The sequence below is a fragment of the Hemiscyllium ocellatum genome, chromosome 10, assembly GCF_020745735.1.
Source record: "Hemiscyllium ocellatum isolate sHemOce1 chromosome 10, sHemOce1.pat.X.cur, whole genome shotgun sequence".
Lineage (NCBI taxonomy): Eukaryota > Metazoa > Chordata > Chondrichthyes > Orectolobiformes > Hemiscylliidae > Hemiscyllium > Hemiscyllium ocellatum.
The window spans coordinates 104591480-104613712 of NC_083410.1; the positions used below are offsets into that span (position 1 = coordinate 104591480).

The following is a 22233-nucleotide window of genomic DNA, read 5'->3' on the forward strand; positions in this document are numbered from 1 at the left end:
ATATCAGTTGAGTTCCCTATTATCCTCTGTGGCTGACTGGGCTTGCCAGGACCCGCGGTCAATCTGGCTGGAGATCGAGGCCTCCCAGGCAAAGTGCCCCCTCATTAATTTGTTGTTTATGGACAAGATGAGGACTGTTATGGACCATTGCAGAAACCTGATTGTCCTTAACACGGTTAAAGCATGGAGAATGATGAAATAAGGTGAGGGCAATTTACAAAAACCTTCCCCTTTCACTCCCAAAGTAGGAATGTTAGGATTTTGGCTTTAGGCTCTGGGAGTCCAGAGGAGTTTCCTGTTTGGGAGATTTATTTAACGGGGAGGTCATGATGTCTTTCGAGCAACTGAGCCAGAAATATGAACTATCTCGGAGAGACTTCTTTCATTATTTTCAGATTCGGGACTTTATACAGAAAGAGACTACATTAATGGTTAGTCCCTATAAGTCGGATGTGGAGAGGAGAGTACTTCGGTCCATGGGTACTCTCTCAGTCAGCACCCTCTATCATTTATTAGGAGGTAGTGGATCAAAGGACATTGAGCGTCTGTGCGGAATCTGGGCTCAGGAATTGGAGGGGGGAGGTGGAGGTGGAGATCTCATCAGAGGTATGGGAGGATATTTGGGAGAATGTAAGGAAGATTTCGATTTGCAATAGGACGCAGGCTATGCAACTGAAGGTACTCCACAGGGCTTACTTGGCACCAGAGCGGCTTGTGAAATTTAAGAGAGGAGCGTCCCCAAACGTAAAACAGATGTTGGTACTCTTATTCGTTGCTTATGGTCACGCCACAAGCTTCGGAGATATTGGGGCGCTATAACGAGCATTTTGGAAGGGGTCTTGGGAACCGAGGTCAAGGTAGATTTGGTGTCCCTCCTCTTGGGTTTGCCGAATCTTACCTTTTTGGACGTGCATGGGAAGAAACTGTTTAATATTCTTTCATTTTGTACGAGGAAGAACATCCTGATGAACTGGATGTTGGAAAATCCTCCGGGACTGTCAGGGTGGCGTAGATTAGTTATGGAGCACATCTGCTTGGACTTCCTCCTGAGTATGGTGCACCAGAAAATGGAACTGCTTTCCAGGACATGGCGACCCTTTCTGAAATATATAGACACAGACTTGTCGGCTATATTGGTCAGGGGCTTGGTGTAGCCATGAGGGCTGTGTCTGGTGGGCCGGGGGTCACTGGGAGGAAGAATTCTGAACAAATACGGGTTTGTCAACTGATGCTCCTGGTGGTGGGGAGCTTTGGCGGGATTGCACTGAGTGTTGTAACTTCATTTATTTTAATTTGCCTTGGTTCAAGTCGGTTTAAAGTCATAGAGAAATTTAGTTTGTTTTTTTGATTGAGTTACTTATTGATTTGTAGTCTGTGTAGGTTTTATTCTCTCTTTTTTCTTCTCAATTGTTTGTGGAGTAGAGCAGTGGTTTTTTTATTGTTATATTATAAGATTGTTATGCTTTTTTGTGGTAATTTTCTAATTTTGTGAAATATTCAAAATCCTTTTCTCAATTAAAATATTTACAAAAAAAAATGAACATTTCAAGATGTAATGAGCTTTATGAGTGAGGGGTGAGAGAGGCAGAAATAAAGGAAATAGTGTGGATGACAGGAGGGAATGGGTGGCAAAGGAGTTAAGTTTCCGATAGGGGCGTACGGAATTGAGTTGGTGCAAGAGGGGTGTAAAAACAATGACTGCAGATGCTGGAAACCAGACTCTGGATCAGTGGTGCTGGAAGAGCACAGCAGTTCAGGCAGCATCCAAAGTGCAGCGAAATCGACGTTTCGGGCAAAAGCCCTTCATCAGGAAGAGAGGTGTGCCTAATGCAGGCTGAGTGAGAAATACTGTAAACTGAAACGAGGGAATGAAATGGGGACAGAATTTACGGTCAGAAATTATTGAGCTCAGTGTTGAGTTCAGAAGGCTGCAGTGTGCTTGGGCGTGAGAGTAAGGAGGGGAATTCAACTAACATGGCACTCAAAGCTTGCGAATAAAGTGGGGCATTCTGAAAGCTGTGTTTTGGTCTCTCCAATATGGGGACAGCACATGGTACACAGCGGGTACAGTATAATAAATCGCCTGAATCACGGCTTCATCTGAAAGGAGTGTTTGGGGCTTTAGACATTGAAGAGAGAGGAAATGAAAGGACAGGTGCCAGGTCTCCTGCTTTTACATGGAAAGGGATGGTGGGAAAGGATGGGATATTGAAGAGGACCAAGGAATGGACCAGCTTTTCACTGAGAGAACAGTCCCTTCAGAATTCTGAAAGGGGGAGAGGAGGAGATGACATTGAAGGTGGTGCTAATGGTGGATAATGAAGCTGGGACAGCAGAGGTCTCAAGCTGAGGACAAAGGGAACTCAACTTTCATTCATGAAGGGAAGGAATGACAGGCTACATCCAAGAAGAGAGACTGACAGGGCTCTGATAATCACAGTGGCTCAGGGCAGGAGGAAAGAGAAACCAGCATCTCAGAAATGCTGCTGTTGAAGGTTTCACCCTTTGAACAGATGTGGTGGAAATGGAGGAACAGGAGAACAGAATGGAGTCCTTACAGGCAGTAGGATGTGAGGATGTGTAGTCAAAATGGATGGGCTTTTAAGGTATTCATAGTCTATTGTCAGGAATGGAGACAGAAAAGTCAACAACAAGAAGGGAAGATTTGGAGGTGGACCGTGTGAAACACACAGAAAAGTGATATTGGAAGCAAGACTATGTGTTAGTTGTTTTTCATACTTGCCTGTATCTTTGCTGGAAGAATATTTTCCTATACATTGCTGGTACATAGCTGAGCTGAATAGGTTTGTTGTGTGCTCAACGTATTATCGGTCTGTTTCAGATTGTAGTCTGTTTCCTTTCCCTATCTCCTTCAGTCATTCTCATTCGAAGGTAGGCTCCAGAGCAAGGTTTGCAGGTAATAAATGGCAATTCTCACCTTTTTTCAAAGAGAGATGCGTTATTTAAATTAGGGACTTGGACTCTGATCGCTCAAACAGCTCCATTTTCATGTCAAGCAGCAACAAAGTTTTGCAGCTGCTCTGATTTGTGGAGCTTTCTTTAGACACCCATATCGCCGTTCACTGAGTTAATGAGTGAAACGGTGAATATTGTGGCACATTTTGATTGTGACATTTAGATTTAGTTTCTTTCTTCCATTCCTTTTGCAGGAAGTAATTGAAGCCATCGCTGAGTGTGCCTTCAAGACCTCTCCTTACCCTGTGATCCTCTCCTTTGAAAACCATGTTGATTCGTAAGTGTTTACAACAGTGTTCAGCGATGATGTATTGTGGCAATTATTACACTGACACAAAGGGAAGAGACAAGGCAAGTGGATGAAAGCACACTAGGCTACCCTTGAAGGCATCGTCAGACTATATGTCAAACATTCGTATTAAGCCCCCCCCCCCACTTTAATAGGACAGGTGCAGCAAAAAGAAGGTGCATTTATGTACTGCCTACCATCTAGCAAATAAATGTTCCTTTAAAACCCCTTTGATGTAAGTGTGATAACGTCCACGTTTAAACAGCAATGGGAGCAATGTTGAATGCACTCGTCACTATCACAGGATTGCTTAAAAAACGAAAGCAGCTTGTTCATGTTTTAAACGAAAAGGCTTTTTCATGAACGTTTCACTTTATTGGGGTGTGGGAGATCAGAAAGACACTCTGGATAGGATAGAGTCGAAGTGTGGTGCTGGAAAAACACAGCCAGCCAGACAGCACCTGAGGAGCAGGAGAGTTGACATTTTGCACATAAGCTGTTCGTTGGATAGGTCACATTGACGAGGAGCATCAAGGTAGTGGAGTTCTTTTGTTAAAGTTCCTACATTGAGATTGGATATCAACAGAGTTGAAGGGTCAAGTCAGAGAGTCATACAACATGGCAACAGAAGTTTTGGTTCAACTAGTTCATACCAACCATATTCCCAAATTAAACTTCCCAAACTGCGTTTGGCCCATATCCCTCCAAACCTTTCCGGTTTATGCACTTATCCAAATGTCTGTTAAATATTCTAACTGTTCCTGTATTAACCACTTCCTCAGGCAGGTAAAGTCTACACAGACGAACCACACTCTGTGCCCTTCAGGTCCTGTTTTAAAGCTTTCTCCTCTCACCTTAAAAATATGTCCATTAGTTTGGAACTCATCCAACATCGAGAAAAGACCCTTGCTATTCACCTTATCTACACCTCTCATGATTTCATAAAGCTCTATAAGGTCACCCCTCAACCTCCTTTGCTCCAGTGAAAAAAGTCCCAGTCTATCCAGCTTAGTTTCATAACTCAAACCCTCCAATCCTGGTTTCTAATTTAATAATGTCCTTCCTATAGCAGGGAGACCAGAACTGCAAGCAGTATTCCAGAAGATGCCTCACCAATGTCCTGTACAACCTCAACATGACACCCCAACTCGTATACTCATAGGTCTGAGCAACGAAGGCAAGCGTTTGGATGGGTATATGAATAGGAAGGGTTTAAAGGGATATGGGCCAAGTGCTGGCAAATGAGACTACATTAGGTTAGGATATCTGGTCAGCATGGACGGGTTGGACTGAAGGGTCTGTTTCCATGCTGTACATCTCTATGGCGATGTAACAGGAGAGAAAACTGAATGAGGAGGTCCAGCAGCAAGCGCTTTGCCTCTTGTGTTCCATTGTTGGAAATGGCTAACAGGGAGACAAAGCAAGTATTGACAAGGTGCTTGATCTCACACAAAAATACACACATTGTAAATACGTTGGTGTTCCTGGCAATTTATCTTTATCTTTCTTCAGTCCGAAACAACAGGCGAAGATGGCAGAGTACTGCAGGTCAATATTTGGAGATGCATTACTGATGGAAGACCTGGAAAAATACCCGGTGAGTGTGTGATACGTCACCAACCATGAACCAACTTTCACTAAATCCTAAATTTTCAGCACTCTGGGGAGGCCAAGACATTTTTTATTATTATGTATAGTTCTGGTCTCCACGCTTTAGGAAGGTGGGGTGTATTTGACAGAGCACAGGGGAGATTTGCGGAAATGGGAAGAAGGATTTTAGCTTACTGGTTCGGAAGGAGAACCTGAAGTTGTTGCCTTTGGAACAAAGGAAAGTGGGGGGAGGTTTGAGGATGGTCTATGAGATTTCAGCAGATTTACATAAGGCAGGTAAATTGTACACGGATACAGCAATACCGATTTATGATTTTGATGGATTTGACTGAGTTAGGGTAGAGCTCTGTTTAGATCATGTGTGACTTTTCCAGTGACCTTCCCAACCTACCAATCATCAAGGCCTAGTAATCGGTCAATTAGTGACCTTTTAAGAGCCTCTTCACCCCAGTCCAATGTTTCACTCTGTTCCCAGCAATCTGCCCAAGCAGTAAACCAGACGGCCTGTCCAAACAGGTTTACGGCTGTGTTTCTCCAATCTGAGGGTCAGAGGTTAGCCACTAACCCTTTGCATCCGATGCACTCCCTCCCTCCCTCCTCCCTCCCCCCTCCCCATGACCACACCGTCTCTCTCCCCATGACGACACCCTTCCCCCTATGTCCACACCACCTCACTCCACATGATCACACTCTTCCCACCCCATGACGACACCCTTCCCCTTATGTCCACACCACCTCACTCCCCATGACGACACCTTTCCCCCATGACCACACATCCCCTCCCCATGATTGCACCCCCTCTCCATGACCACACCCTCCCCAATATACCACACACTTCCCCCTATGACCACACCCCTTCATCCCCATGACCATACACCCTCCCTCTCAATGACCATACCCCCTCCCCATGACCACACCCTTCCCCTATGACTACACCCTCCCTCTCAGTGACCGCACCCCATCCTTCCGCATGACAACAACCTCTTCCTCCCCATGAACATTCCTCCTCCCTCCCAAAGACCACTTCCCCTCTTTCCCCCTTGACCTTACCCCTCCCTCCCCCTAAGCACCCCCCCCACCCATAACCATTCCCTTACCCTCCCCATGGCCACACCCCTACCTTCCCATGACCATTCCCCCTCTCTCCCTCTCCATGACAACATCTCTCACTACCCCTTACCCTTATCCCTCACTTCCCATGACCACACCCCCTCTCTCCCCATGACTACCTCTCTTGTCCCCATGACTATTCCCCCTGAGCTCCCCATGAACACACCATTTCCCTCCCACTAAGCACACAACTCCCACCCCATGACCACTCCCCTCCCTCCTCCATGACCACTTCTCCTCCATACCTCCTGACCACAAACCCTCCCTACCTCCATGACCACACCCTCCCTCTTCATGACCATTCCCCCTGCCCCCATGTCCACTTTCCCTGTCAACTCGATGACCACTACCCGTGCCCTCCACACGACCACACCCCTTCATCTCCTTGACCACTCCCCATCCCTCCCACCATGACCACTTACCCCCATGCGCTTGACCACTCCCCCTCCCTCTCCATTACCCACCCCCTCATCCCGACTACACCCCTTCCCTCCCTACGACAACAACCCCCATGACCACACCATTTCCTCCCTATGTCAACACCCCCATTCCCCATGACCACACCTCTCCATTCCCAAGACAATACCTCTCCCTCCCCATGACCACACCCTGCCCACCCTATGACTACTCCCCCTGCCCTCCCCATGACCACTCCCCCTGCCCCCCATGACCACTCCAACTGCCATGACCACACCCTGCCCACCCCATGACCACTCCCCCTGTCCTTCCCATAATCACTCCCCCTGCCCCATGACCATTCTTCCTGTCCTCCCCATGATCACTCCCTGTCCTCCCTATGACCGCTCCCCCTGCCCTCCCCATGGTCACTCCCCCGCCCCATGATCATTCTCCCTGTCGTCCCCATGACCACTCCCCCTGCCCCATGACCACTCCTCCTGCCCTCCCCATGACCACTCCCCTGCCCTCCTCATGACTGTACCCTGTCCCTCCAGCCATGACCACTTCCCCACAACGCCAATGACCACACCCTTCCCTACCCATGACCACTCTCTTTTGTGATTTACATCTGAAAGAAGTGAAACTAACATGGCCATTCTAATAGAAGAGAGACTTAGCAAACAGCCAAGGTATTTTTCAATGTATAATTTCAGTTACATCACTCTGTAAATTTTTACTATAAATTCTGTGTCTTACAATTGTGTCCTACACAACCACCTGATGAAGGAGCGTCGCTCCGAAAGCTAGTGCTTCCAAATAAACCTGTTGGACTATAACCTGGTGTTGTGTGATTCTTAATTTTGATTGGCATAAGATCTGGATGGCTCTCCCATTGTTGGTGGACAGGATCATGTTAGCCGCCATGCATATTTCTTTAAGTCTGGTATGATTTATCTTCAGAACTGATTTGGAGGTGCCGGTGTTAAACTGGGGTGTACAAAGTTGATAATCTCACAACACCAGGTTATAGTCCAACAGATTTATTTGGAAGCACTAGCTTTTGGAGCGCTGCTCCTTCATCATAACCACCTGATGTCGGAGTGACACTCTGAAAGCTAGTGCTTCCAAATAAACCTGTAACCCGATGTTGTGCGATTTTTAACTTCAGAACTGGAGTTTCTCCAGCATTCGCTGGGCTTGTTTCAGATTTCCAACATCCACACTGTCTTGATGATTGATGACGATTAATTTATTGTTGTCACATGTACTGAGACAGAGTGAAATGGCGACGAGGAAAGGTTAAAAAGACGAGGATTGTCTCACTGGAAAGGTAGCAGCTGAGCGGAGAGCTGATCGAGGCCTACAGAATCATGAGAGGCATAGAGAGGGTGGATAGTCAGAGGCGTTTTCCCAGGGTCGAAGTTTCAATTACAAAGGGGCACAGGTTCAAGGTGAGAGGGGGAAAGCTTAAGGGAGATGTGAGAGGGAGGATTTTCACAGAGAGCGGGAGGAGGCTGGAATGCATTGCCAGAAGAAATGCTGGTAGCAGGCACATTGATGACTTTTTTTTAGAGTATTTACAGTGTGGAAATAGGCCCTTCGGCCCAACAAGTCCACACTGACCCGCAACCCACCAGACCCATTCCCCTGTATTTACCCCTTCACCTAACACTACGGACAATTTAGCATGGCCAATTCACCTAACCTGCACGTTTTTGGATTGTGGGAGGAAACCGGAGCACCCGGAGGAAACCCACGCAGACACGGGGAGAACGTGCAAACTCCACACAGTCAGTCGCCTGAGGCAGGAATTAAACCCGGGGCTCTGGTGCTGTGAGGCAGCAGTGCTAACCACTGTGCCACCGTGCCACCCATTTAAGAGGCATCTGGATGGTTACATGAAGAGGGAGGGAATAGAAGGATTTGGACCGAATAAGGGCAGAAGGTTTGTTTGTTAATTTAGTTAGGGCATTATGATCAGCACAGGCTTGGAGGGCCGAAGGGCCTGTTCCTGTGCTGTATTCCTCTTTTGTTCTTTCATTCTTTTTGAAAATTGTTGCTTTGCGTGCTATCCAGGGTAACAGAATAGAGTGCAGTGTTATAGCTGTGGACAAGGTGCAGAGAGAGAGAGAGAGAGAGAGAGATCAGAGTTAACTCTTGAGAGTGGGTCTTAGCTGGTTCCTAGCCAGGAAGCATGTCAAGCTGGATTTAAGACAAAGTGATATAAGCTTTGCGAGCCTGAAGCGTGATTATTTCAAACATCTGAGCACCAGAAGACGTAACACAGTCACAACTTGATGGAACGTTCAAGCGCATGTCACCATTCCGCTTGTGAATGTTCTCCCACCTCCATCCAACTGTTTTTTAAAAAAAAAATAAAATTCTCCTTTCTATCTTAGCTGGAGGCGGGAGTGCCCTTGCCCAGCCCGCACGACATGATGGGTAAAATTCTCATCAAGAACAAGAAGAAGGGCCACAAGCCATCCGATGGAAGTGCCAAGAAAAAGCTCAGTGAGCAGGCATCAAACACACACAGCGACTCCTCAAGCGTCTTCGAGCCCTCCTCCCCAGGAGCAGGTATGCTGACTCTCGGCTCTCAGCTCGCTGCGATTGGTGGGCAACATTTCACCAAGATCAGTTTTGGTGAACGTGCCCACACAGCGGCAATGTCCCGATGGTACCCACAACAGCCTGGTCATTGACATCGGTACAGATGGGCTACCACGTGCAATCTCTAAAGTTGATGAATGTGTGCTGTCAGTATACATTGCGGATTCTCGATCAGGGTCAGGATCTAGTAGCGTTAGCAGGGCTGCGAAATAAGCGTGGGGTCAGGATATCATTCACTCCAGCTTTGCGCACCTGCACAAATCAGGTAACCAACCCAGTGTTGCATCGTTAATCAAAGTTTTGGAAGTGGGAATCGCTGCAGCACAGGGTTGGGGAGAATTAGACTGATAGTGCTCGATAAACTATGGAATGGGTTGGTGGGAATTGACAGAGTGGTTAGCACTGTGGGCCTCGCAGCGCCAGGGACCCGGGTTTGATTCCAGCCTCAGGCACCTGCCTGTGTAGAGTTTGCACATTCTCCCCGTGTCTGTGTGAATTTCTGCCGGATTCTCTGGTTTCCTCTCACAGTCCAAAGATGTGCAGGTTAGGTGGATTGGCCATGCTAAATTGCCCATCGTGTTCAGCAATGTGTAGGTTAGATGCATTAGCCATGGGAAATTCAGGGTTACAGGGAAAGGGGCAAGGGGATGGGTTTGTGTAAGATGCCCTTTGGAGGGTTGATGTGGACTTGTTGGGCCAAATGGCCTGTTTCCTCACTGTGAGGATTCTATTCTAAATACCTGAAACCCATGGACAAGGACAATACACAAGATAGCCACCCACATGAGTTACGAGACAGAGTACCAACATCCTACCTTCCCAGGATCAGCCCCACATTGAACACGGTACAAGGAAAGGGTCAAAGTCTCATCACCTGAAATCTCCATTTCGGATCACTCCCGTCGTCAGGGCAACCATGTCGGCAGGTCATGCCTGGGTTGGCAGGATATGGATGTTAACCTGTGATGCCAACCCAACTGAAGCAGAAACTGAAACATTAAAGAAAAGGCTATTTTTCCCTCAGCATCTGTTTCAGCCTCAAAGTCAGTTATGTGAGTCAACCATTTATTTGAGAAGGCATTTTTGACTCCGGTGCTAAGTTTGCCTTTTGCAAATTTAAACCAGGTATCTGTTATTTTCTCAAGTCTCTCTGCCATGAAATGGGCAGTGGATATCTCACTGCCTAGTGTCAATGCATGTTTGCACAGTTCAGTCTTACATTCTGACTGGACCTTGTGATAATCCTGTGTTCGGAATCAACCCTAAAGCAAGATATAACCATCATAATGTGTTAGTGCTTTCGTTGTTAATTTAGCTTGCATTAGTAGAGGTCTCTGTATCTGGGAGGGGAATAGATCAGGAAGGAGGCAGGAGGTCCAGATTAACGTAAAACCAGCAATGTCTCTGGATACCTACATGTGCATATTGAACATTGGTGAAGACTATTCCACGGAATCATCACAGAATCCCGACAGTGTGGAAGCAGGCCAGTCAGCCCATCAAATCCGCACCAACCCTCCAAAGAGCATCCCCCCCAGACCCACCCCATCTTTGTACGGCTAACCCACCTACTTGCACATCCCTAGACACAATAGACAATTTAGTAAGGCCAATCCACCGAACCTGTGCATCTTTGGACTGTGGGAGGAAGCCCACACAGACACAGGGGAGAACGTGCAAGCTCCACCCAGACAGTCCCCCAAGGCTGGAATTGAACCCGGGTTCCCGACACTGCGAGGCAGCAGTGCGAACCACTGAGCCACCTAATTTGACTGCACTATTTGGCTACTGAAATTCCTTGAAGTATAGTCAAGGAATTTAACATAAGCCTGATTTAATGAAGAAACTTACGTACAGACTGTTTCAATTTGAGATGGAAAAGAAAATATAGTGATGGAATGAAATTTGAATGGAAGGAAGACTCTATGTTGAAAGACGGAAATGGACATATTAAAAACAATATCATATATTCCATGAAGTGTATGGATGGAGGAAATAAAAATTCTTCTCGAGGTGATTGTGAAATCACAGACGGAAGATGCACACTGCTCAACTTGAGATTTAAAGTTGGTTTTGGTAATTTGAGAAATCCTGGTCCTTTAGTCAGCTGTCACTCACCATCAGCTAAACCAAATCAGGCACATTGTCAGTGATGCACCAAATACTAACAAAATTCCAAATGCTGCACTGATGCAACAACTCACTTCCACCCGTTGACATCCAGGAATTATTTAGAAGGCACTAATGTTGCACTTCCGGACCCTTTGTGGATTTGCCTATAACCTCTACAGCTTTGCAGCAAAGGCTGGGGTACATTGAGCTCTCCAATTTCATATAACGGGGCTGTTTTCCCTGGAGCATGGGAGGCTGAGGTTTACAAAATTATGAAGGGCATGGATAGGATAAATAAGCAAAGTCTTTTCCCTGGGGTCGGGGAGTCCGGAACGAGAGGGCATAGGTTTAGGGTGAGAGGGGAAAGATATAAAAGGGACCTACGGGGTAACTTTTTCACACAGAGGGTGGTATGTATATGGAATGAGTTGCCAGAAAAAGTGGTGGAGGCTGGTACAATTAAACGTTTAAGAGGTATTTGGATGGGTCATGAATAGGAAGGATTTAGAGGGATATGGGCCAGGTGCTGATAGGTGGGACTAGATTGGGGTGGGATATCTAGTCGGCATGGACGGGTTGGACCGAAGGGTCTGTTTCCATGCTGTACATCTCTATGACTCTATGACTCCCTCCCCATCCCCAAATTCCATTTCCAGACCCACCTCCTCCCTTCCACTGCTCCTTGCCACCAACCGGATTCATTGACCAACCAGGTCGTCCCCTCTACCTGTCTCCACCCTTCCCCACTTCGCCACCCTGTCCACCTGCCAACCCCTTTATCTGCAGCTCCCCCCCACACCCGCCCCCCAGTCCTGAAGAAGGGTTACACCTGAAACGTCGAATTCTCCACCCCCTGATGCTGCCTGGCTTGCTGTGTTCTTCCAGCCTCCTGCCTGCCTGTTTTAGATTCCGGCATCTGCAGCGTATTTGTCTCTATCACTCTCTCTATCGCAGAGACAGAGAGCAAGCTAACGTTTCGAGACTAAATGACTCCATCAGCTGGTTGCTTTGCTCTGCTGCATTAGCCTTTTGTTCGTTCCAAGCTCCTTTTATAACGTCTAAAAAAAACACAGCCTCCCCCGTTGTGTTTAAGTTGCTGCTGTTAGCAGCCACTGCTCTCGAGGAGATTGTGAGGCGTCATGTTGTGATGGAGATGATCCCTGGTAGGAGAGTAAATGTTGGGTTAAGGGTGAACAATCCGGCATTAAAATTGGCTGCAAAATGTCACTGACCAGATCAATGCATTGGATTATTAAACCCGAAGAACCTGGAGTGAGACAGGAATTTAGTTGAATAAGCTTTATTGTCACATATACTCGCATGGGTAAAGTGAAAGATTTATAAGTTGCCACATTACAATGCCATCTCAGGGACTAAGGTATCCAGGTACAGATTCTTAGTTACAATTTAGTTACAGTCGAACGATGTCACCAACACACAGCAACTTCAGAGTAACTAAATATAATCCTTCGTTACAGAACACAGAAATAAAGTAGAAGAATGTTATATTGCAGCTATAACACAGTATGGTCCAACATCACAGTCTCCCTGCAAAGGATCTCAGCATGTGAACCAACGCAGGGCGTCTGATCACTGGCTGCTGGCTCGCTCTGGGCTGGGTCACTGGTCACTGATGTCCCCGCTCCTGGTCAATGATGTTCCTGCTCCTGGTCACTGACGTCACCAATCCGCGTCATTGATGTCCTTGCTCATGGTCACTGATGTCCACGTTCCTGGTCACTGACGTCCCTGCTCCTGGTAACTAATATCCCTGCTCCTGGTCACTGATGTCCTCGCTCCTGGTCACTGATGTCCTCGCTCCTGGTCACTGATGTCCTCGTTCCTGGTAAATGATGTCCCTGCTCCTGGTAACTGATGTCCCTGCTCCAGGTCACTGACATCCCTGCTCCTGGTCACTGACGTCCCTGCTCCTGGTCAATGATGTCCCTGCTCCTGGTAACTGATGTCCCTGCTCCTGGTCAATGATGTCCCTACTGCTGGTCAATGATGTCCCTGCTCCTGGTCACTAATGTCTCTGCTCCTGGTCAATGATGTCCCTGCTCCTGGCCTCCGAGGTCCCTGCTCCTGATCACTGATGTCCCTGCTCCTGGTCACTGATGTCCCTGCTCCTGGTCACTGATGTCCCTGCTCCTGGTCATTGATGTCCCAGCTCCTGGTCACCAATGTCCCTGCTCCTGGTCACTGACGTACATGCTCCTGGTCAGTATGTCCCTGCTCGTGGTCACTGACGTCTCTTCTCCTGGTCACTGATGTCCCTGCTCCTGGCCACTGACGCCTCTGCCCCTGGGCAACGATGTCCCCGCCCCTGGTCACTAATGTCCCCGCTCCTGGTCACTGACATCCCTGCTTCTGGTCACTAATGTCCCTGCTCCTGGTCACTGACATCCTCGCTTCTGGTCACTGATGTCACCACTCCCGGTCAATGATGTTCTTGCTCCTGTTCACTGATGTCTCCGCTCCTGGTCACTGATGTTCCTACTCCTGGTCACTGATGTCCCTGCTCCTGGTTAGTGATGTCCCAGTTCCTGGTCACTGACGTCCTCGCTCCTGGTCACTGACGTCCTCGCTTCTGGTCACTGATGTCACCACTCCTGGCCAATGATGTTCTTGCTCCTGGTCACTGATATCCCCGCTCCTGGTCAATGATGTCCCTGCTCCTGGTCACTGATGTCCCTGCTCCTGGTCACTGATGTCACCACTCCTGGCCAATGATGTCCCTGCTCCTGGTCACTGATGTCCCTGCTCCTGGTCACCAATGTCCCTGCTCCTGGTCACTGACGTACATGCTCCTGGTCAGTATGTCCCTGCTCATGGTCACTGACGTCTCTTCTCCTGGTCACTGATGTCCCTGCTCCTGGCCACTGACGCCCCTGCCCCTGGTCAACGATGTCCCCGCCCCTGGTCACTAATGTCCCCGCTCCTGGTCACTGACATCCCTGCTTCTGGTCACTAATGTCCCTGCTCCTGGTCACTGACATCCTCGCTTCTGGTCACTGATGTCACCACTCCTGGCCAATGATGTTCCTGCTCCTGGTCACTGATGTCCCCGCTCCTGGTCAATGATGTTCTTGCTCCTGTTCACTGATGTCTCCGCTCCTGGTCACTGATGTTCCTGCTCCTGGTCACTGATGTCCCTGTTCCTGGTTAGTGATATCCCAGTTCCTGGTCACTGACGTCCTCGCTCCTGGTCACTGACGTCCTCGCTTCTGGTCACTGATGTCACCACTCCTGGCCAATGATGTTCTTGCTCCTGGTCACTGATGTCACCACTCCTGGCCAATGATGTCCCTGCTCCTGGTCACTGATGTCTTCGCTTCTGGTCACTGATGTCACCACTCCTGGCCAATGATGTTCCTGCTCCTGGTCACTGATGTCCCTGCTCCTGGTCAATGATGTTCTTGCTCCTGTTCACAGATGTCTCCGCTCCTGGTCACTGATGTCCCTGCTCCTGGTCACTGATGTCCCTGCTCCTGGTCACTGATGTCCCTGATCCTAGTCACTGATGTCCCCGCTCCTGGTCACTGATGTCTCTGCTACTGGTTAGCGATGTCCCAGTTCCTGGTCACTGACGTCCTCGCTCCTGGTCACTGATGTCTCTGCTACTGGTCACTAATGTCCCTGCTCCTGGTCACTGACGTCCCCGCTCCTGGTCACTGATATCCACGCTCCGAGTCAATGATGTTCCTGCTCCTGTTCACTGATGTCCCCGCTCCTGGCAACGAATGTCCCCGCTCCTTGTCACTGATGCACCTGCTCCTGGTCACTGATGCACCTGCTCCTGGTCATTGATCTCCCCGCTCCTGGTCAATGATGTACCTGCTCCTGGTCACGGATGTCCCCGCTCCTGGTCACTGATGTCTCTGCTCCTAGTCACTGATGTCCCTGCCCCTTGTCATTGATGTCCCCGCTCCTGGTCACTGACGTCCCCACTTCTGGTCAATTATGTCCCTGCTCCTGGTCACTGTTGTCCCTGCTCCTGGTCACCGATATCCCAGATCAGAGTCACAGACGTCCCGGCTCCTGGTCAATGATGTCCCCGCTCCTGGTCAATGATGTCCCCGCTCCTGTTCACTGATGTCCTCACTTCTGGTCACTGACGTCCCCGCACCTGGTCACTGATATCCCCGCTCCGGGTCAATGATGTTCCTGCTCCTGGTCACTGATGTCCCTGATCCTGGTCACTGATATCCCCGCTCCTGGTCCCTAATGTCTCTGCTCCTGGTCACTGATGTCCCCCCTCCTGGTCACTGATATCCCCGCTCCTGGTCAGTGATGTCCCTGCTCCTGGTCACTGATGTCCCTGATCCTGGTCACTGATATCCACGCTCCTGGTCCCTAATGTCTCTGCTCCTGGTCACTGATGTCCCTGCCCCTTGTCATTGATCTCCCTGCTCCTGGTTACTGATGTCTTCGCTCCGGGTCACTGATGTCCCTGCTCCTGGCCATTGATGCGCCTGCTCCTGGTCACTGATGTCCCTGCTCCTGGTGACTGATGTCCCTGCCCCTGGTCAATGATGTTCCTGCTCCTGGTCACTGATGTCTCTGTTTATGGTCACTAATGTCCGTGCTCCCGGTCATTAATGTCCCTGCTGCTGGTCAATGATGTCACTGCAACTTGGTCACAGATGTCCCTGCTCCTGGTCCGTGATGTCCCTGCTCCTGGTCACTGACATCCCTGCTCATGGTCACTGATGTCCTCACTCCTGGTCAGTGATATCCCTGCTCCAGGTCATAGATGTCCCCGCTCCTGGTCACTGTTGTCCCAGCTCCTGGTCAATGATGTCCCTGCTGCTGGTCAATGATATCTCTGCTCCTGGTCACTGATATCCCCGCTCCTGGTCACTGATATCCCCGCTCCCAGTCAATGATGTCCCTGCTCCTGGTCACTGATGTCCCTGCTCCTGGTCACTGTTGTCCCCGCTCCTGGTCAATGATATCCCTGCTCCTGGTCGCTGATGTCCCCTCTCCTGGTCACTGATGCACGCGGTCGTGGTCACTGATGTCCCCGCTCCTGATCACTAATGTCCCTGCTCCCGGTCACTGATGTCCTCGCTCCTGGTCACTGACGTCCCCGCTCCTGGTCAATGAAGTCCCTGCTCCTGGTCACTGATGTCCCTGCCCCAGGTCATTGATCTCCCTGCTCCTGGTCACCAACGTCCCTGCTCCTGGTCATTGATGTCCCTGCTCATGGTCACTGTTGTCCCCGCTCCTGGTCACTGATGTCCTCGCTCCTGGTGAATGATGTCCCTGCCCCTGGTCAATGATTGTCTCCGCTCCTGGTCAATGATGTTCCTGCTCCTGGTCACTGATGTCTCAGTTTATGGTCACTAATGTCCGTTCTCCTGGTCATTAATGTCCCTGCTGCTGGTCAATGATGTCCCTGCTCCTGGTCCATGATGTCCCTGCTCCTGGTCACTGATGTCCTCGTTCCTGGTCACTGATGTCCTCGCTCCTGGTCACTAATGTCCCTACTCCTGATCACTGATGTCTCCGCTCCTAGTCACTGATGTCCCTGCTCCTGGTCAGTGATGTCTTTGCTCCTGGTCAGTGATGTCCCTGCTCCTGGTCATTGATGTCCCCGCTCCTGGCAACGAATGTCCCCGCTCCTGGTCAATGATATCCCTGCTCCTGGTCGCTAATGTCCCGTCTCCTGGTCACTGATGCACCTGCTCCTGGTCATTGATCTCCCTGCTCCTAGTCACTGATGTCCCCGCTCCTGGTCATTGATCTCCCTGCTCCTAGTCACTGATGTCCCTGCCCCTTGTCATTGATGTCCCCGCTCCTGGTCACTGACGTCCCCACTTCTGGTCAATTATGTCCCTGCTCCTGGTCACTGTTGTCCCTGCTCCTGGTCACCGATATCCCAGATCAGGGTCACTGACGTCCCGGCTCCTGGTCAATGATGTCCTCACTCCTGGTCAATGATGTCCCCGCTCCTGTTCACTGATGTCCTCACTTCTGGTCACTGACGTCCCCGCACCTGGTCACTGATATCCCCGCTCCGGGTCAATGATGTTCCTGCTCCTGTTCACTGATGTCCCCCCTCCTGGTCACTGATATCCCCGCTCCTGGTCAGTGATGTCCCTGCTCCTTGTCATTGATCTCCCTGCTCCTGGTTACTGATGTCTTCGCTCCGGGTCACTGATGTCCCCGCTCCGGGTCACTGATGTCCCAGTTCCTGGTCATTGACGTCCCTGCTCCTGGTCATGATGTACTTGCTCCTGTTCACTGACGTCCCCGCCCCTGGTCACTGATGTCCCCGCTCCTGGTCAATGATGTTCCCGCTCCTGGTCACTGATGTTCCTGCTCCTGGTCACTGACGTCCCCGCTCCTGGTCACTGACGTCCCCGCTCCTGGTCACTGACGTCCCCGCTCCTGGTCACTGATGTCCCTGCTCCTGGTCACTAACATCCCTGCTCCTGGCCATTGATACGCCTGCTCCTGGTCACTGATGTCCCTGCTCCTGGTGACTGATGTCCCTGCCCCTGGTCAATGATTGTCTCCGCTCCTGGTCAATGATGTTCCTGCTCCTGGTCACTGATGTCTCTGTTTATGGTCACTAATGTCCGTGCTCCCGGTCAATAATGTCCCTGCTCCTGGTCCGTGATGTCCCTGCTCCTGGTCACTGACATCCCTGCTCATGGTCACTGATGTCCTCACTCCTGGTCAGTGATATCCCTGCTCCAGGTCATAGATGTCCCCGCTCCTGGTCACTGTTGTCCCAGCTCCTGGTCAATGATGTCCCTGCTGCTGGTCAATGATATCTCTGCTCCTAGTCACTGATATCCCCGCTCCTGGTCACTGATATCCCCGCTCCCAGTCAATGATGTTCCTGCTCCTGTTCACTGATGTCCCTGCTCCTGGTCACTGTTGTCCCCGCTCCTGGTCATTGATGTCCCTGCTCCTGGCAACGAATATCCCCGCTCCTGGTCAATGATATCCCTGCTCCTGGTCGCTAATGTCCCCTCTCCTGGTCACTGATGCACGCGGTCGTGGTCACTGATGTCCCCGCTCCTGATCACTAATGTCCCTGCTCCCGGTCACTGATGTCCTCACTCCTGGTCATTGATGTCCCAGCTCCATCACTGACGTCCCTGCTCCAGGTGACTGACGTCCCCGCTCCTGGTCAATGATGTCCCTGCTCCTGGTCACTGATGCCCCCGCTCCTGGTCACTGATGTCCCTGCCCCTGGTCATTGATCTCCCTGCTCCTGGTCACCAACGTCCCTGCTCCTGGTCATTGATGTCCCTGCTCATGGTCACTGTTGTCCCCGCTCCTGGTCACTGATGTCCTCGCTCCTGGTCACTGATGTCCTCGCCCCTGGTCACTGATGTCCCTGCTCCTGGTGACTGATGTCCCTGCCCCTGGTCAATGATTGTCTCCGCTCCTGGTCAATGATGTTCCTGCTCCTGGTCACTGATGTCTCAGTTTATGGTCACTAATGTTCGTGCTCCTGGTCATTAATGTCCCTGCTGCTGGTCAATGATGTCCCTGCTCCTGGTCCGTGATGTCCCTGCTCCTGGTCCGTGATGCCCCTGCTCCTGGTCACTGATGTCCCCGCTCCTGGTCACTGTTGTCCCGGCTCCTGGTCAATGATGTCCTCGCTCCTGGTCACTAATGTCCCTACTCCTGGTCACTGATGTCTCCGCTCCTAGTCACTGATGTCCCCGCTCCTGGTCAGTGATGTCCCTGCTCCTGGTCATTGATGTCCCCGCTCCTGGCAATGGATGTCCCCGCTCCTGGTCAATGATGTCCCTGCTCCTGGTCACTAATGTCCCTGCTCTGGTCACTAATGTCCCCGCTCCTGGTCACTGATGTCCCCGCTCCTGTTCAATGATGTCACCGCTCCTGTTTAATGATGTCTCTGCTCCTGGTCAGTGATGTCCCTGCTCCTGGTCACTGATGTCCTCGCTCCTGGTCAATGATGTCCCTGCTCCTGGTCACTGACGTCCCTGCTCCTGGTCACTGATGTCCCTGATCCTGGTCACTGACGTCCCTGCTCCTGGTCACCGATGTTCCCGCTCCCGGGCACTGATGTCCTCACTCCTGGTCACTGATGTTCCTGCTCCCGGTCACTGATGTCCCTGATCCTGGTCACTGATGTCCCTGCTCCTGGTCACCGATGTCCCAGTTCCTGGTCATTGACGTCCCTGCTCCTGGTCAATGATGTACCTGCTCCTGATCAATGATGTACTTGCTCCTGTTCACTGACGTCCCCGCCCCTGGTCACTGATGTCCCCGCTCCTGGGCAATGATGTCCCTGTTCCTGATCACTGATGTCCCCGCCCCTGGTCAATGATGTCCCTGCTCCTGGTCACTGATGAGCCAGATCCCGATCACTGATGTCCCTGCTCATGATCAATGATGTCCCTGCTCCTGGTCAATGATGTTCCTGCTCCTGGTCACTGACGTCCTCGTTTCTGGTCACTGATGTCACCACTCCTGGCCAATGATGTTCCTGCTCCTGGTCACTGATGTCCCGCTCCTGGTCAATGATGTTCTTGCTCCTGGTCACTGATGTCTCGCTCCTGGTCACTGATGTCTCCACTCCTGGTCACTGAAGTCTCCGCTCCTGGTCACTGATGTCCCTGCTCCTGGTCACTGATGTCCCTGCTCCTGGTCACTGATGTCTCCGCTCCTGGTTACCGATGTCCCAGTTCCTGGTCACTGACGTCCCTGCTCCTGGTCACTGATGTCCCTGCTCCTGGTCAATGATGTCCCCGCTCCTGGTCACTGATGTCTCTGCTACTGGTCACTAATGTCCCTGCTCCTGGTCAATGATGTCCCTACTCCTGGTCACTGATGTCCCTGCTCCTGGTCACTGATGTGCCAGATCCCGGTCACTGATGTCCCTGCTCATGATCAATGATGTCCCTGCTCCTGGTCAATGATGTCCCCACTCCTAGTCACTGATGTTCTCGCTCCTGGTCAATGATGTCCCTGCTCCTGGTCACTGATGTCCTCGCTCCTGGCCACAGATGTCCTGCTCCTGGTCACTACTGTCCCTGCTCCTGGTCATTGATGTCCCTGCTCCTGGTCACTGATATCCCCGCTCCGAGTCAATGATGTTCCTGCTCCTGTTCACTGATGTCCCTGCTCCTGTTCACTGATGTCCCTGCTCCTGGTCAGTGATGTCTTTGCTCCTGGTCACTGATGTCCCTGCTCCTGGTCATTGATGTCCCCGCTCCTGGCAACGAATGTCCCCGCTCCTGGTCATTGATCTCCCTGCTCCTAGTCACTGATGTCCCCGCTCCTGGTCAATGATGTCCCTGCTCCTGGTCAATGATGTCCCTGCTCCTGGTCACTGATGTCTCTCCTGCCGGTCACTAATGTCCCTGCTCCTGGTCACGGATGTCCCCGCTCCTGGTCATTGATCTCCCTGCTCCTAGTCACTGATGTCCCTGCCCCTTGTCATTGATCTCCCCGCTCCTGGTCACTGACGTCCCCACTTCTGGTCAATTATGTCCCTGCTCCTGGTCATTGATGTCCTCGCTCCTGGCCACTGATGTTCTCGCTCTTGGTCAATGATGTCCCTGCTCCTGGTCACTGATGTCCTCGCTCCTGGCCACAGATGTCCTGCTCCTGGTCACTACTGTCCCTGCTCCTGGTCATTGATGTCCCTGCTCCTGGTCACTAATGTCTCTGCTCCTGGTCACTACTGTCCCTGCTCCTGCTCACAGCTGTTCTCACTCCTGGTCACTGACGTCCCCGCTCCTGGTCACTGATATCCCCGCTCCGAGTCAATGATGTTCCTGCTCCTGTTCACTGATGTCCCTGCTCCTGTTCACTGATGTCCCTGCTCCTGGTCAGTGATGTCTTTGCTCCTGGTCACTGATGTCCCTGCTCCTGGTCATTGATGTCCCCGCTCCTGGCAACGAATGTCCCCGCTCCTGGTCAATGATATCCCTGCTCCTGGTCGCTAATGTCCCGTCTCCTGGTCACTGATGCACCTGCTCCTGGTCATTGATCTGCCTGCTCCTAGTCACTGATGTCCCCGCTCCTGGTCAATGATGTCCCTGCTCCTGGTCAATGATGTCCCTGCTCCTGGTCACTGATGTCTCTCCTGCCGGTCACTAATGTCCCTGCTCCTGGTCACGGATGTCCCCGCTCCTGGTCATTGATCTCCCTGCTCCTAGTCACTGATGTCCCTGCCCCTTGTCATTGATGTCCCCGCTCCTGGTCACTGACGTCCCCACTTCTGGTCAATTATGTCCCTGCTCCTGGTCACTGTTGTCCCTGCTCCTGGTCACCGATATCCCAGATCAGGGTCACTGACGTCCCGGCTCCTGGTCAATGATGTCCTCACTCCTGGTCACTGATGTCCCCGCTCCTGGTCAATGATGTCCCCGCTCCTGGTCACTGATGTCCCTGCTCCTGTTCACTGATGTCCTCACTTCTGGTCACTGACGTCCCTGCTCCTGGTCACTAATGTCCCCACTCCTGGTCACTGACGTCCCCGCACCTGGTCACTGATATCCCCGCTCCGGGTCAATGATGTTCCTGCTCCTGTTCACTGATGTCCCCCCTCCTGGTCATTGATATCCCCGCTCCTGGTCACTGATGTCCCTGCCCCTGGTCACTGACGTCCCCGCTCCGGGTCACTGACGTCCCTGCTGCTAGTCAATGATGTCCCTGCTCCTGGTCACTGACGTCCCTGCTCATGGTCACTGATGTCCTCACTCCTGGTCAGTGATATCCCTGCTCCAGGTCATAGATGTCCCCGCTCCTGGTCACTGTTGTCCCAGCTCCTGGTCAATGATGTCCCTGCTGCTGGTCAATGATGTCTCCGCTCCTAGTCACTGATGTCCTCGCTCCTGGCCACAGATGTCCTGCTCCTGGTCATTGATGTCCCTGCTCCTGGTCACTGTTGTCCCCGCTCCTGGTCACTGACGTCCCTGCTCCTGGTCATTGATGTCCCCGCTCCTGGCAACGAATGTCCCCGCTCCTGGTCAATGATATCCCTGCTCCTGGTCGCTAATGTCCCCACTCCTGGTCACTGATGTCCTCGCTCATGGTCATTGATGTCCCAGTTCCATCACTGACGTCCCTGCTCCTGGTCAGTGATGTCCTCACTCCTGGTCACTGATGTCCCTGCCCCTGGTCAT

General features: G+C 51.2%; 1 protein-coding gene across 2 annotated transcripts in view; it reads left to right on the forward strand.

The window, feature by feature from the left end:
- The window catches only part of LOC132819522 (1-phosphatidylinositol 4,5-bisphosphate phosphodiesterase beta-1), an 893680-nt gene that overhangs the window by 611759 nt on the left and 259688 nt on the right, over positions 1-22233 (forward strand). For both annotated transcript variants that reach the window (XM_060831077.1, XM_060831078.1), the window contains exons 12-14: positions 3171-3253; positions 4778-4862; positions 8785-8962. In XM_060831077.1, the coding sequence (XP_060687060.1) occupies positions 3171-3253; positions 4778-4862; positions 8785-8962 (346 nt within the window). The remainder of the gene's footprint in view (positions 1-3170; positions 3254-4777; positions 4863-8784; positions 8963-22233) is intronic.